Source organism: Capricornis sumatraensis, chromosome 17 (genome assembly GCF_032405125.1).
Source record: "Capricornis sumatraensis isolate serow.1 chromosome 17, serow.2, whole genome shotgun sequence".
NCBI lineage: Eukaryota > Metazoa > Chordata > Mammalia > Artiodactyla > Bovidae > Capricornis > Capricornis sumatraensis.
In genome coordinates this window covers 58,642,909-58,658,934 of record NC_091085.1, presented here as the reverse complement: position 1 = coordinate 58,658,934, position 16,026 = coordinate 58,642,909, and the positions used below count along the sequence as shown (strand labels likewise).

General features: G+C 47.2%; 1 protein-coding gene across 1 annotated transcript in view; it reads left to right on the top strand.

Moving 5' to 3' along the window:
- DNAH10 (dynein axonemal heavy chain 10) overlaps positions 1-16,026 on the top strand; it is a 159,133-nt gene that overhangs the window by 114,855 nt on the left and 28,252 nt on the right. Inside the window, exons 55-59 of the mRNA XM_068990326.1 lie at positions 1,097-1,294; positions 1,967-2,128; positions 5,508-5,682; positions 12,705-12,886; positions 14,889-15,025. Of these exons, the coding sequence (XP_068846427.1) occupies positions 1,097-1,294; positions 1,967-2,128; positions 5,508-5,682; positions 12,705-12,886; positions 14,889-15,025 (854 nt within the window). The remainder of the gene's footprint in view (positions 1-1,096; positions 1,295-1,966; positions 2,129-5,507; positions 5,683-12,704; positions 12,887-14,888; positions 15,026-16,026) is intronic.

The following is a 16,026-nucleotide window of genomic DNA, read 5'->3' as shown; positions in this document are numbered from 1 at the left end:
TTTCCTGGTATCTCAAGCCCCTCTCCCAACACTGTGTTAGCCTTTAGCAAGATAGACCTTCCTACATAGGGAAAGAAAATTGGCTTTCTGTGTTCTTAGAGAAATTGCCAGAGTATCAGTCATTTCAGTTCCGTAGCTCAGTCATGTCCAACTCTTTGCGACCCCATGGACTGCAGCATGCCAGGCCTCCCTGTCCATCACCAACTCCTGGAGTTTACCCAAACTCATGTCCATTGAGTCGGTGATGCCATCCAACCATCTCATCCTCTGTTGTCCCCTTCTCCTCCTGCCTTCAATCTTTCCCAGCATCAGGGTCTTTTCCAATGAGTCAACTCTTCGCATCAGGTGGCCAAAGTGTTGGAGTTTCAGCTTCAGCATCAGTCCTTCCAATGAATATTCAGAACTAATCTCCTTTAGGATGAACTGTTTTGAAAAAACCAGGAAAGCCACTGACAAGTGATAACTGCTTTTCTCTTTTTTGTTAGAGCATTTTTATACTGTATTTTATTGTGGTAAAAAATATGCAAAATTTACCACTTTAACTATTTTAAACCATTCTAAGTGTGCACTGTTATACTTTTTAATACTCACAATGTTATGCAATTGGTATCACCGTCTATCTCCAGAACATTTTTCATTTTTAAAATGCAAACTGTGTCCCCATTAAACACTCAATCCCTGTTCTCCCACCCGCAGCCCCACCCTCCACCCCTGGGAACCTCTAATTTACTTTCTGCCACTAATTTGCCAATTCTAGATGTTTCATATGTCCTTTTATGGCTGGCTTCTTTTACTTTGCGTGTTTTCCAGGTTTATCCATGTTGCTGCATGTATCAGAATTTCCTTCTTTAAGGCTCAGTAATACTCCATTTATGGACAGGCCGTATTTTGTGTATCCACCCATCTGTTGATAGACACTTCTGGCTGCTGTGAAGAGTGCTGCTATGAACATTGCCTGTGTCTGTCTTTCACCTCTTTTGGGAATGTGCTTAGGAGTGGAATTGTTGGGTCACATGGGAATTCTCTGTTTAACTCTTTGAGGAACTGCTTGTCTCCTTTCTTTATGAACCACCCTTTTCCTTTCGTTCCTCTTCAGGGACTAATCAGATGATCCCAGCAGAAAATCTAGAAGATCTGGTGGAACATGTTGTTTTGGTCCATGAATCCGTGGGTGAATTCAGCAAACAATTCCTACAGAAACTGAGGCGCTGCAACTATGTGACTCCGAAGAACTACCTGGATTTTATTAACACGTATTCAAAATTACTGGATGAGAAAACTCAGTATAATATAGGTAAGACTTGGGAGGGGGATGGGACGATTCACAGAAATTGTTATTCCTTACAAGTAAGGATCCCAGTGCTGATGTTTTCCTTAAGCAGATGTTTTCTTAGCAAGATCGAGCATACTTAGACTGAGGCAAAGCCGAAAAGTACATTTTGGATTTTGCACCTCAAAATGATATGTGTGGGTAGGCAGAGCCCTGGCATGCATTTATTTTTGTTTTTCTGTGTTGGGCCATACACTGTAAGCTCTAAATTTGCATTCCATTAGAGATACTGTTTAATGAGAGCAAGCACTTCTCTGTTGGAAAACTTTTAAAAAAATTCTCTGCTTCTGGCTGTTGGTCAAATGAAGCACTGTTTTCAGAAGTATTTTCATTTTGGAAGTCAAAGTGTTAGTCACTCAGTCATGTCTGACTGTTTTGCAACCCCAAGGACTATAACCGGACTCCTCTGTCTGTGGCATTCTCCAGGCAAGAATACTGGAGTGGGTTGCCATTCAGAGATGCCACCCCCAAAATGGCAATGGAGGTGCTGAGAGATGCTTGATATCTCATGATGATTTTATTTAACTTTTTTGTCCTGTGAGCCCAAGTTGGGTGAATCTCTCTGCATTGTGTGTAGTTGGATGTGTTGAGAACAGAGCCCCCTCAAGGGTGAATACCGGTGTTCCCTTTCTTCAGCTCAGTGCAAGCGTCTGGAGGGAGGCCTGGACAAGCTGAAGGAGGCCACCATCCAGCTGGATGAGCTGAACCAGAAGCTGGCTGAGCAGAAGATCGTGCTGGCAGAGAAGTCGGCTGCCTGCGAGGCCCTGCTGGAGGAGATCGCCACAAATACGGCCATAGGCAAGTGTGGGGTCAGCTCTGGGGATCTGGACTGCCCCCTTCCCACCAAAAAACCCCCAAACAGGACAGGGCTCCATTGCATGACAGCCCTGGAAAGCTACTTGTAGGAACTGGCATGTTTTGACCTACCCATTGCTATTTTTTTTTTGAAGATTTATTTATTTTTTATTCTTATTTTTTGGCTGCAGTGGGTCTTAACTATGGCACCCAGGCTTTCTCCAGTTGTGGTTCGTAGGCCTAGCTGCCCTGCAATGTGTAGGATCTTAGTTCCCTGACCAGGGATCAAACCTACATCCCCTGCATTGGAAGGCAGACTCTGAACCACTGGGCCACCACGGAAGTCTCAAACTGGGTGCTTTAAAACAGACATTGACTTATCCTCACTGTTCTGGAGGATAGAAGTCTGAAATGAAGGTCTTGGCAGGACCCTGCTCCCGCCAAAGGCCCCGGGGAGGACCCTTCCGGCCTCTTCCAGCTTGTAGCGGTGGCCAGGAGTCCTGAGTGTTCTTTGGCTTGTGAACGCATTCCTCCAGCTTCTGCCTCCACCATCACATGACGTTCCCCCCTGTGTCTCCGTGTCTTCATGTGGCCTTCTTATAAGGACACAGTTGTTGGATTTAGGATCTACCCTAACCCAGTATGACCTTGTGTTAGCTAATTATATCTACAAAGACTCTCTTTCCAAATAAGGTGACAGTCTGTGGTTCTGAGTGGCATGGATTCTGATGGGGGCACTATTCAAGCTGGTACACCTACTTCATGCCAAGCTTTGTTCTAAATGTGGGGTCACAGCCCCTGGAAAGAAGCTTACATTCTAGTGAGTGGAGCTAATTCATGAGCCAAGAATCAGATGAAATTTCAGATTGTAGTTAGTGTCACAAATAAACTAAGATGAAATAAAACAAATAAACAGAGTGATGAAACCGAGTGACCTAGGGGAAGGGTGACTTTTGGGCTAGGCTGAATGAACGTATAGAGGAAAATAATAGAATGCGAAAGACTAGAGATTTCAAAAAAAATTAGAGATACCAAGGCAACATTTCATGCAAAGATGGGCTCAATAAAGGACAGAAATAGTATGGACATAACAGAAGCAGAAGATATTAAGAAGAGGTGGCAAGAATACACAGAAGAACTATACAAAAAAGATCTTTATGACCCAGATAACCACGATGGTGTGATCACTCATGTAGAGCCAGACATCCTGGAATGGGAAGTCATGTGGGCCTTAGGAAGCATCACTACAAACAAAGCTAGTGGAGGTGATAGAATTTCAGTTGAGCTATTTCAAATCCTAGAAGATGATGCTGTGAAAGTGTTGCACTCAATATGCCAGCAAATTTGGAAAACTCAGCAGTGGCCACAGGACTGGAAAAGGTCAGTTTTCATTACAATGCCAAAGAATGCTCAAACTACCGCACAATTGCACTCATCTCATGTGCTAGTAAAGTAATGTTCAAAATTCTCCAAGCCAGGCTTCAACAGTATGTGAACCATGAACTCCAGATGTTCAAGCTGGATTTAGAAAAGGCAGAGGAACCGGAGATCAAATTGCCAACATCTGCTGGATCATTGAAAAAACAAGAGAGTTCCAGAAAAACATCTATTCCTGCTTTATTGACTATGTCAAAGCCTTTAACTGTATAGATCACAATAAACTGTGGAAAATTCTGAAAGAGATGGGAATACCAGACCACCTGACCTGCCTCCTGAGAAATCTGGATGCAAGTCAGGAAGCAACAGTTAGAACTGGACATGGAACAACAGACTGGTTCCAAATAGGAAAAGGAGTATGTCAAGGCTGTATATTGTCACCCCACTTATTTAACTTATATGCAGAGTACATCATGTGAAATGCTGGGCTGGATGAAACACAAGCTGGAATCAAGATTGCTGGGAGAAATATCAATAACCTCATATATGCAGATGATACCACCCTTATGGCAGAAAGTGAAGAGGAACTAAAGAGCCTCTTGATGAAAGTGAAAGAGAAGAGTGAAAAAGTTGACTTAAAACTCAACATTCAGAAAACTAAGATCACGGCATCTGGTCCCATCACTTCATGGCAAATAGATGAGGAAATAGTGGGAGGCTTTATTTCTTTGGGCTCCAAAATCACTGCAGATGGTGACTGCAGCCACGAAATGAAAAGACGCTTACTCTTTGGAAGGAAAGTCATGACCAACCTAGATAGCATATTAAAAAGCAGAGACATTACTTTGCCAACAAAGGTCCAACTAGTCAAGACTGTGGTTTTTCCTGTGGTCATGTATGGATGTTAGAGTTGGACTATAAAGAAAGCTGAGCACCAAACAACTGATGCTTTTGAACTGTGGTGTTGGAGAAGACTCTTGAGAATCCCTTGAACTGAAAGGAGATCCAACCAGTCCATCCTAAAGGAGATCAGTCCTGAGTGTTCATTGGAAGGACTGATGTTGAAGCTGAAACTCCCATACTTTGGCCACCTGCTGTGAAGAGCTGACTCATTGGAAAAGACCCTGATGCTGGGAAAGATTGAAGGCGGGAGGAGAAGGGGATGACAGAGGATGAGATGGTTGGATGGTGTCACTGACTCAATGGACATGAGTTTGGGTAAACTCCGGGAGTTGGTGATGGACAGGGAGGCCTGGCGTGCTGCAGTCCATGGGGTCGCAGAGTCGGACATGACGGAGTGACTGAACTGACTGACTGAATGAACGTAGGAAAAGCTGACGAAGAGGCAGAGAGATCTCAGTAAGCCAAAAAAACTTTGAGGGCAGCCCTGGTGTCCTCAGCTAACCGTGGCCAAGCAGGGTTGGGGTTGTCTCTGGGATGGAGTGGGCAGGAGGCATAGGTGGGCTAGTCAGGGACTGTCAAGGTTGCAGCAGCTGTCCCAGTGTTAGGGGCCCCAGGGACCATGAGGACACTGGTCCCCTGGGACCACCCAAGGCTGCCATATTGGCCAAAGCTCATTTGACCCCCTCCTCCCATTGCCCATTTTTTTAAAAAATTATTTCTTGAATTTGTCATTTGTTGCACTAGATCTTTGTGGCTGCCGGCGAGCTTTCTCTAGTTACAGCACGTGTGAGCTACTCTCTAGTTGTGGTGTGCAGGCTCCTCATTGTGGTGGCTTCTCTTGCTGTGGAGCACAAGCTCTAGCCACGAGGGCTTCAGTAGTTGTGGTGCATGGGTTTAGTTGCTCTGTGGAGGCACATGGGATCTTAGTTCCGGACCAGGGACCGAACCTGTGTCCCCTGCGTTAGCAGGCCGATTCCTACCCACTGCACCGCCGGAGAGGTCCCAGTGCCCTCCTTTGAGGGCTGTGTCACTGTGGCTCAGGAGCAGTGGTCCATCCTCCCCGCCTTCGGTGGCTTCATTCCCCTCGCTCTCCCCCCTACAGCGGAGGAAAAGAAGAAGCTGGCAGAGGAGAAAGCCATGGAGATAGAGGAGCAAAACAAGATTATCGCTGTGGAGAAGACAGAGGCTGAGACCGCCCTGGCTGAGGTCATGCCCATCCTGGAGGCTGCCAAGCTGGAGCTGCAGAAGCTGGACAAGTCGGATGTGACCGAGATCAGGTAACGGCTGGCCATCCCCAAGTGTGCTTGGCCACCAGCGTCACCCCTGACGGCAACAACGACATAATCATGGCGGCTTGGCATTTCTGTGCCGCCCACTTTCCATGGTGGGGACTGTCATCATCTTCATTTGCAGACTTGCCCCAGTCAGTAGGTAGCCCAGCCCACCCACTGGCCTTGAACCCTGGCCACTCACAGAAGTAGACTGGGTTCCAGAAGGGGCTGGTGGGAGAGGTGGAGCCTTGTAAATCAGTTCTCTTGAGGAGAACATGGTTGGGTGTCTGTTCTGAAAGAGGCGGGGCCCTGGGTGCAGGCCAGGTGTGCCAAAGGCTGAGAGCAGATGGGAGATGCCCTCATCCCTTTCTAGACACATGATGGACTTTTAGAGGTGGGAACGGTGGTTTTGTTTTGGCTGCGCTTGCGTGGCTTGTAAGATCTTAGCTCCCTGACCAGGGATTGAACCTAGGTCCGGGCAGTGAGAGTGCCTCACCTTAACCACTGGACTGCCAGGGAATTCCCAGGAGAGTGAGTCTTTATTGTGGCCCCCAGGCATTCTGCAAATCAATGTGTCAAATGACTCCAACCCCTGCAGCCAGAGGGCTCATTTGCTGTCCAGAAGGGGGGCCTGGTATGGCGTTTTCTTCCTTCCCACCATGGGGCACTGTCCTTAGGGTACCGTTAGTGGATCTCAGTGGTAAGTTTGGCAGCGCCAGTGAAGCCAGGAAGAAACAGCATCCTGCCTGCCCCATTCCCTGTCTTCGTGCTGCGTGGTCCCGCTCACGTGTCCCTGTGTTAGGAGCCTCGGCTCTCTCCTCTCCTTGCTCGCCATCACGTCCTCATTTTCAGAAGCGGCGTTGTCCTTCTGGCTGCACAATTGGTGAGAGAGACTCCTGTTTGCAGGCTGGAAGCTGACCTGTGTTTCGTGTGCCTGGTGGGATGGTGCTGCTTCTCTGAGCTCCTCTCTTTTCCTAAGGGCCACGTGGCGGCCCTTGTCCAAGGCCATGCTCTGGTTGTTGGCTCTTGCCCGGAAAATCCCATGGACAGAGAGAGGAGCCTGGCAGGCTACAGTCCATGTGAAACACGTGGATTCAAACAGAACATTCAGCTCGTTCCAGAGCAGGAAGCCCTAGTGACTCCTAGGGCGGGGGTTGGGTCATCTGGAGATGCTGCTGCTGTTAGCAAGAGATCCTGATTCCAGAGGTTGGCAGTGTGATTGCGACGCAGGTATATGGATGGATGTTTTATAATTCTGTTTGTTTCGTTTTGGCTATGCTGCATCTTTGTTGCTGCACATGGGCTTTCTCTGTTTGCGGCAAGTGGGGGCCACTCTCCAGCTGTGGTGTGCAGGCTTCTCATTGCCATGGCTTCTCTTGTTGCGGAGCACGGGCTCTAGGGCAAGCAGGCTTCAGGAGTTGCGACACATGGGCTCAGCAGTTGCAGCTCCTGGTCTCTGGAGCACAGGCTCACTAGTTGTGGTGCATGGGCTTCGTTCCTCAGTGACATGTGGGATCTTCCTGGACCAGGGATTGGACCCACAACTCCTGTATTAGCAGATGGATTCTTTAACCACTGAGCCACCTAGGAAGCTCCAGGATGGCTGTTTTAAAAGTGCAATAGCATGTGCTGGAAGTTTAGACTGACTTGTGAGAGAGACCATGAATATGTGCATTTTCAAGGGAAACATCCAACCACTGGTTATGTGGATTTGGGGCTCTGCTCTGCCTGGTGGCTCAGAATCTGCCTCCCAATGCAGGAGACAGGTTTGATGCCTGGGTTGGGGGGATTCCCTGGAGAAGAAAATGGCAACCCACTCCAGTATTCTTGCCTGGGAAATCTCATGGACAGAGAGAGGAGCCTGGCGGGCTATTGTCCATGAGTCGCAAAGAGTTGGATACAACTTAGCGATTAAACATCAACAACAACTACTCAGGTCAGCAGCATAAAAACCTTCTGAGAACAGAGTTGGGAAGCATCTTTGAGGGGGATTTATCTAGAAGGAGGAGAAGGTTGTGAATCCCCTCAACAATCCAAGGGACTGGTGAGAGGGGTTTTCCATGGGACCACTTGGAGAGCTTGATATGTGTCCCCTGTGGTTAGACAGGGTGCCTATATCACCCCTGAGATAGTAAAAGCGGCCTATGGCCTAAAAGGAGTACTTTTTTAAAATGTATTGGAACAGGTGATATGTTCACGCATGGCTTTGCTTCTTCCCAGCTGTGTGACCTTTGGTAAGTCACCTAACCTCTCTGTGCTGGGGTTTCTTAATTTGTAAAATACAGATGATATTCACTGTTCCCACAGCCTCAGGGTGGTTGAAAGTGAAAGTCGCTCAGTTGTGTCCGACTCTGTGACTTCCAGGCCGGAATACTGGAGTGGGTAGCCTCTCCCTTCTCCAGGGGATCTTCCCAAACCAGGGGTCGAACCCAGGTCTCCCTCATTGTGGGCAGATTGTTTACCAGCTGAGCTACAAGGGAAGCCCAAGGATACTGGAGTGGGTAGCCTATCCCTTCTCCAGGGGATCTTCCCAACCTAGGAATCGAACTGGGGTCTCCTGCATTGCAGGCGGATTCTTTACCAACTGAGCTATCAGGGAAGCCCTGATATGATGGGCTGGTGGATATGAGGGTCCAGTGAGCTATTATGTAAAGATCTCTCAGAACTGGTTTGAGCATGGGGTCAGTGCCAAGTATACATCAGCTAGGTCCTGGTTCCAACATCAAAATGACATGCCATGAAAAGCCCCCTCTGACCTTCTCATCAGCCTGGTTCCCCTCCCCCTACAGGACAGAGAACCATGGTATGATTATGTATATCTCATATACATTTCCCATATATCCATCCAGAGAGGTGTTTTTTTTTTTTTGGCCACATCCCACAACATGCAGGATCTTAGGTCCCTGACCAGGGGTTGAACCTATGCCCCCTGCAGTGGAAGCTTGGACCCCTAACCAACAGGAACGCTAGGGAAGTCCCATCCAGAGAGTTTTTGCGCATGCTCAAGGCAACCGGATGTACCATTGTCTTTTCAGTCCCTGACGCTGGGCTCTAACGGTTGCAGAACAAGGGATACCCACATATTCTCTTTTCTTTCCTTTTAAAATATAATTGGTAATACACATCATTTTCTGCATCTTGGCTTTTTCCATTAACAAGACACTTGGAGGATCTTTTGCATGTTGATGTATGAGAACCTGCTCCTTACTCAACAATAACCCATCACATACCTTCGGATGGCTGTACTATCTTTTATTTAATCAGCCCCAGTTTATGAATTTTTGCCTTATTTCTGGTTTTTTTGCCTTTCCAAACAATGTGGCAAAGAATAATGCTTACTTCACTATGCCCAAGTCCCCTGGAAGGATACATTTTCAGAGGTGGAATTGCTGGGTGCAGAGTTGTGTGTGTTTTTGTCTATAAGTGCATGCTCAGTCGCTCAGTCATATCCTACTCTTTGCAACCCCATGAACTGTAGCCCTCCAGGCTCCTGTGTCCGTGGGATTGTCCCAGACAAGAATACTGGAGTGGGTTGTCCTTTCTTCCTCCGGGTTTATGTCTATAGCTGTTGCTTAATGCGCTCCATAGTTGTGGAACTGATTTGTACTCCCACTGGCAGTACATGCGAGTGCCTGCTTTTTCATGGCCTCACCAACAGAGGGCGCTACTAAACACTTGGATTTTTGATTATTTATAGATGAACAATACTTGTCTAGTTCTAATGTGCATCTCCCTTATGATGAGAGAAGTTGCCTTTTTTTATAGGTGAAAAATGCGTGTAAGAGTCTTGTATAGTTCGTTTTCTGTGAGCTCTTTATGTGCTTTGCCTGTTGTTGAATTGTTTTTGTTGCTGTTGCATTTTTTTTTTTTTTTGCTTCCCTTACCCTTTCCAGGGGCTTTTTATATTAATAGTGAGATTAGCTTTTTATGTGTGATGTGAGTTGTGAATAATTTTCCCAGTTTGTCATCAGCCAGTTGACTTTAAAAACAAAATTGTGTTTGATGTGGATCATTTTTAAAGTCTTTATTGAGTTGGTTACAATATTGCTTCTGTTTTCTGTTTTGGTTTCTTGGCCAAGAGGCATGTAGGCTCTAAGGTCCCTGACTAGGGGTCAAACGCCCACCTCCTGCATTGGAAGGCGAAGTCTTAACCACTGGACCACCAGGGACGCCTCAGCCATTCGACTTTGTTTAGGTGGTTTGTGTGTGTGTTTGTGTTTGCTGTGTGTAAATTTTTATTTTTATGAGGTAGGTTTTGGCGATATTTTATTTTGTGGCTTTTTGCTATGACCTCATATTTAAAAGGCCTTGCAACTGGAAGACTGTAAAGTAATCTCCCTGTGGTTTCATCCTATACTTTTATAGTTTAATTGTTTACCTTTAAATCTTTGATCTCTTTGGGACTTTTCCTGGGATTTAATAAGTTTGGATCCAGATGACTACAATCTGGCTTTGTTTAGGCCATTTAGATGTGAAGGGTGATGAGCCAGCACTTAGGTCTTGATGATTCCCTAATCCTTTAATTCTTTAAATAGCACTTCCTCTCTATAATGCTCAATCCCCTTTGCAGAAATCATTAAATGTTAAGGCAGGGAGATTAGGAGTAATGAAGATTAGTAGTGGATGTTTCTCCGGAGTATAAAAGGCTCCCTTTGTTACTGGCCTGTGACTTTGCTTTTCTTCCTTTTCTTCATTCAGTACCATCGGGTGCCTACTGCCTGCCCACCCTGTGCTGGCATGGGGGCTGAGAGACAGTGAGCCAGCCTTGGGGGGTCTTTACCGCATGGAACCCACAGTCTGGGGGAGGCACGAGTATGCACATGGGAATCGCGTGAACAATAAAATTACCCAGGAAGAGATCAGGGAGGCAGGGTTTGGGTTGCTATGACTTTGGATAATGGGGGACCCGATCTAGTCTGGGGGGTAAGTAGTCAGGGAAGGTGAACCCCAGGAAGCGATATTTAAATGAGACATGGGATGGAGGCTAGAGAGGGCTGGAAGGAGTGTGGCTTGAGGGAAAAGCAAAGACAGTGTCTGGGGTAGAGTGAAAGGAGGTGGGGAAGAAAGCTTGTAATTGGTGTTCTCCTCCAGGGAAGGCAGCATGACTTCACCTCCATCTGTCTGTCTCTCCCTGAGTTTCTTTCTTGTTTAAAAAGACTCATTTATTTGCTGGTTGTGCTGGGTCTTCCTTGCTGCACTCGGGCTTTCTCTAGTTGAGGTCAGCAGGGGCTGCTCTTGGTTGTCGTGTGCGGCTTCTCATTGCAGTGGCTTCTCTGCATGGGCACGAGGGCTCAGTAGTTGCGGCTCCGGGGCTCAGTTGCTCTGAGGCATGTGGGATTTTCCCCTACCAGGGATCGAACTGGTGTCCCTTGCAATGCAAGGCGGATTCTTAACCACTGGACCACCAGGGAAGCCCACCCTAAGTTTCTGTTGTGGTAGAAGAAAGGAGTCAGATGAATCAGAAACACTTTCATTTCTCAGACTTGTGATCTTATTTTTTTCCCTATTTTTATACCATTTTATCTAACTCATAAAACAGTGTTTGGTAACCTTACTATTGCAAACTCCTCGGTTATCTGGCACCACAACACCATGTTCTGGATAAACGAGGTTCCTGGGACCGGTTCATAAACTGACCCCAGAGAGCTTCCCTTTCATAGACTCAAAGGCGTTGGGGGCTCCACGTTTCCGGTTCCGCTTTCCCATTTTACAGATGAGAAAGCTAAGAACCTGGGACCAGTCCAAATGGCTCAGGACGCTGCCCCGAGGCTCTTTCCCACTTGTGTCTGGAAACATCTCATTGACCCCCTCCTCCTCGGATTATTCAGAGAGCAGTGGCCCAGGCCTGGTCTTCATCAGCCCCGAAGGGAACCTTTTAAAAACAGTTGACAGCATCCCGCCCCCCCCCCCCCCCCCCCAGCTGTCGTAAGCGCCTAACGCCGCCTAATTGAGCCTTTCCCTGGTGACTCAGGTCCATTACTTTAATGGTCGGGTTTTGTGCTAGAGCATTGCCCTGGCTTGTCCCTGTGCTGTGAGGGTGAGTGGGTGGGGGCCGGGAGGGGTGGGGGTATGGTTGCCAGGTTCGGAGTCTCCACACTGCCTTGTGGCTCAGATTGTTCTTTCTCTGTGTCTCTTTCCCCCAACACCGGCCCTCCCTGCCCTCCTCCTCTGGGGCCTTCTGGCCTCTCCCCAGGCTGCTCCTTGCCCTCCAAATCTTTTCTTTCCTTTCCTTTTTCTTCATCATTTTCCTTCTGATTCTGTCTCTCTCCACGGCTTTGGTGCTTGCATGCCTCGTGTGACGTGTAGAGAATGGCTGGGCAGCAGGCAGCTGAGCGGGGTCCCCTGGGTCCCAGCAATGTGCCGCTCGTTCCCTCTTGGGGCTTCGCGCTGCCGATGCTGCTTTGCATTCTCCTGATCCTTTTAGATTTCCCGTTCGCCGGGGGGTCGAGGGTGCTGGACCTCTAAGTGTCAGAGCAGCCGAGTGATGGTCTAGCTTTGTCAAAGCCAGATAACAATTTCCACAGCCTGAAGGAGCCCAGGCTGCGGGGACCTCAGACCCCACCGGCTGTGTAGACACAGGCAGGCCATCGAAGCACTGGAGCCCCATTTCTTCATCTGGTAAATGGAAAATAGGTTGATGATGATCATAACAATAATGACTCTACCACTTAGAGTCTGAGGAGTCACCCCAGGGTGTAATTAAAAACACAGATTCTCAGGCTCCACCCTGGCCTGCTGATTCAGGGGTGGCCTGGGTTTGCATTGAATGATGCCCTGCTGTGTTCCTGGTGCCCGGTCTGATCTAGGACCCTGAACTGGCGCCTAATGGAGGAGACTGAGTCCTGCCCTCAGAGAAGCTCATCCCCAGGAGCCCAAGTGGGTGTTGGGATGGATCCCCTTTGCCTCCACGCAGTATTACCTCCAAGAGACGGTTCTGCGTTGAGCCATTTTTTTCTGGAACCTTCCTTCGGGCCAGATCCTGGCCACATCCTGCGTCCGATCCTCATACGTGTCTGTTTCTCCCCCAGGTCCTTTGCTAAGCCCCCGAAGCAGGTGCAGACGGTCTGCGAATGCATCCTCATCATGAAAGGCTACAAAGAACTCAACTGGAAAACCGCCAAGGGCATGATGTCCGACCCCAACTTCCTGAGGTCTCTGATGGAAATAGACTTTGATTCCATTACCCAGAGCCAAGTTAAGAACATCAGAGGTGAGCACAGATGGATGGAAGGGACAGCCAGGCTGGTTCTCAACCAACGAGAAGGGGGCTTGTCTCAGGCACACGCTCCCGTGGTGGCCAAATGGTGTTGCCGTGGCTGTGCTGATGGAAGAACGGGAATGATTGTCCCTAGAGGAAGATGGCGGCATAGTTGCATGAAGCAGAGGGTGGTGGCTGGATGGGCAGTGGCAGCAGATGCCCCATGAATGTGTAATTCAGCAACAGCTCTAGTTCTCCCTAGCAGGAAACACAGCTGTCTTCCGGAGTCCACGCTACCTTGTCTTCTTATCTGTTGGGCATAGTGGTGCCAAGAATCGGTCTAATGGGCAAAGGACTGGAATAGACATTTCTCCAAAAAAGATAGACAGATGGCCAAAAAGCATATGAAACTGCGCTTAATGCTGGTCACTAGGAAAATGCACGTCAAACCACAATGAGGTAGCATTTCAGATCCACGCAGATGGTGTAATTTAAACAAAACCACACAAAGCAGCAAGTGTGGGGAGGATGTGGAGAACTTGGAACCCTTTTACGTTGTTGGCAGAAACGTAAAATCGTGAGGAAAACAGTTTGCAGTTCCTCAGAAGGTTAATCATAGAATTACCACGTGTCCCAACCATTTCACTCCCATGTATATACCCCAAAGAATGGAAAATACATATTCAAACAAAAGCTTATATGCAGTGTCCCTGACAGCATTACTGACAATAGCCAAAAGGTGGAGACAACCCTCGTGTCTATCAGCAGATGAATGGATAACAAGAACAAACATATCCACACAGTGGAATATTATTCAGTCATAAAAAGGAGTGAGCTTCATTTATGTTTTAGCTGCCGTATGCTGCAACACAGATGAACCTCAAACACGTAATGCCGAGTGAAAGAAGTCAGGCACCAAAGGTCACATATTCTAACTCCATTTATATGAAATATCCATAGGTGAATCCATAGGGACAGAAAGCAGATCAATGCTTGCCAGTGTCTGGGGAGGGGAAGTGGGTTGTGATTGCTGAATAGCTGTGAAGTTTCCCTTTGAGATGATGAGAATGTCTTGCAACTGGGTGGAGATGAGGCCTGCAGAATCTTGTGACTCTCCTAAATGCCACTGACGTGTATACACTTTAACATGGTTCATTTTATGTTATGTGAATTTCAGCTCAATTAAGCAAAATGGGTATTCAGGGGAGAAAAAAAAAAAAAGAACTGGTCTAACCTTGACTACTCTGCTTGTGCTTCTTGCCTGTATGAAGTCTTCTGCAGGTCCCTGGGGGGTGGGCGAGGAGGAGGAGCCAGCACCACCCACCCCATTCCCTTCTTTTCAGTTGCAGAAGCCACACAGTTCCTGCTAAGCCTGACTGCTGATCTGCTCCCAGAGCTTAGCCAGGGGGAATGCAGTTAGTCTTCGTTCAGGCATATTCAAGTTCATTGTGTCACTGTTTATCATGATGGCTTATTCAGAACTTTATCATCAGTGCATTTTTTCAGCCACTTAAAAACAAAGCTAATTAAAACCGGAAGGATAACTACTATAGAAACCCAAGGGGCTCTCTTTAGCTGATCCTTGGATGGGTTTCCATTTAGGTGAATTTGCTTCCAGAGTGAGGTGGAGGTGATGGTGCCCCCATGATGACAGGTAAATGAACCCCAGTTAACTGCCAGCTCTGAGCCACCTTGGTGCCCAGTTGGGAATCCTTACTGATGCCTTGGTTCTCCAGGGTCTTCTGGGTGTCACACAGAAGTACCTGTACCATAGGATGTCCTGGGTGGCAGTAACCTGTGCCCCTTACTCACATCTTAAACAGCCACTCACAAAGAACTCATTTAAGGTTGGATCCCCCTGTTATCTGTGGGAGAGCTGTCTGATCCCTCTCACAGGATTACCGGGAGTAAGGAACTAGTTACATTTGCTTCGTTCATAGGTAGCTTATTTCTCATTTTATTTTCTGAGACAAAGCTCCCTGCTCATGGAGATCATTGCGTCTTTGACCTTCAGGCCTCTTGAAGACCCTCAATACCACGACCGAGGAAATGGAAGCCGTGAGCAAGGCAGGCTTGGGGATGCTGAAGTTTGTTGAAGCTGTGATGGGCTACTGTGATGTTTTTAAAGAAATCAAGCCCAAAAGAGACAAGGTACTGCCCATCTGTAAGCCCTGCTCACTTCTGCTAAGAGATCATTTTGGAGTCAGAATGAATGTGTCCACAGCCTTACTGAAAAAATTCTGGCAAGGTTCTCATTTTAAACCACATAAATATTTTTCCCCAAGTACATACAGGGCTCATTTAGATATCATGTGAACAGACAGAGCCAAAGGCTGAAAGTTTTTTTTAACTTTTAATTTTATATTGAAGTGTAGCTGATAAACAATGTTGCGATAGTTTCAGGTGGACAGCGAAGGGATTCAGCCATACATATACATGTATCCATTCTCCCCAGACTCCTCTCCCGTATAACATTGTGAAAGATTTTTGAATATAAGAGGGAGGACTAATGCAGGGTTTCTTATCCTTGGCACTGTTGCCATTTTGGATTGAATCTTTTTTTGTTTTGTGGAGCTGTCCTGGGCATTGTAGGATGTTGAACAGCATCCCTGGCCTCTGCCCACTAGATGCCCCCAAGTTTCAACAACCAGAAATGTCTCCAGACATTGCCATGTGTCCCTTGGGGGAGGCAAAATAAGTCCCTGTTGAGAACCCTGGGTCAAAGCAACATACAGAAGACACAACACAAAGAGAATTGTATAAGGTTGATTCCATCATTTTGAGACTTGTGTGTATTTATTTATTTTTGCTGTGTAGGATCTTAGTTGTGGCATGCAGGTTTTTCTCTGGTTGTGGCTCAGCAATGGTAGTACTCCAGCTTAGTTGCCCCTAGGCATGTGGGATCTTAGTTACCCTACCAGGGATCGAACCCGTGTCCCCTGCATTGGAAGGTGGATTCTTAACCACAGAACCACCCGGGAATGCCCGAGACATAGTTTGACATTGCTTTTTTTGAGGATAATTTATTTTTATTTACTTATTTTTGAAAAATATAATTTTAACTCAGGATTTTGTCACTCAGAAAACTTAGAACCTATAATAGGACTTGTAGTATCTTCAGTGCAGGGCTTCACTGGTGACTCAGAGGAATT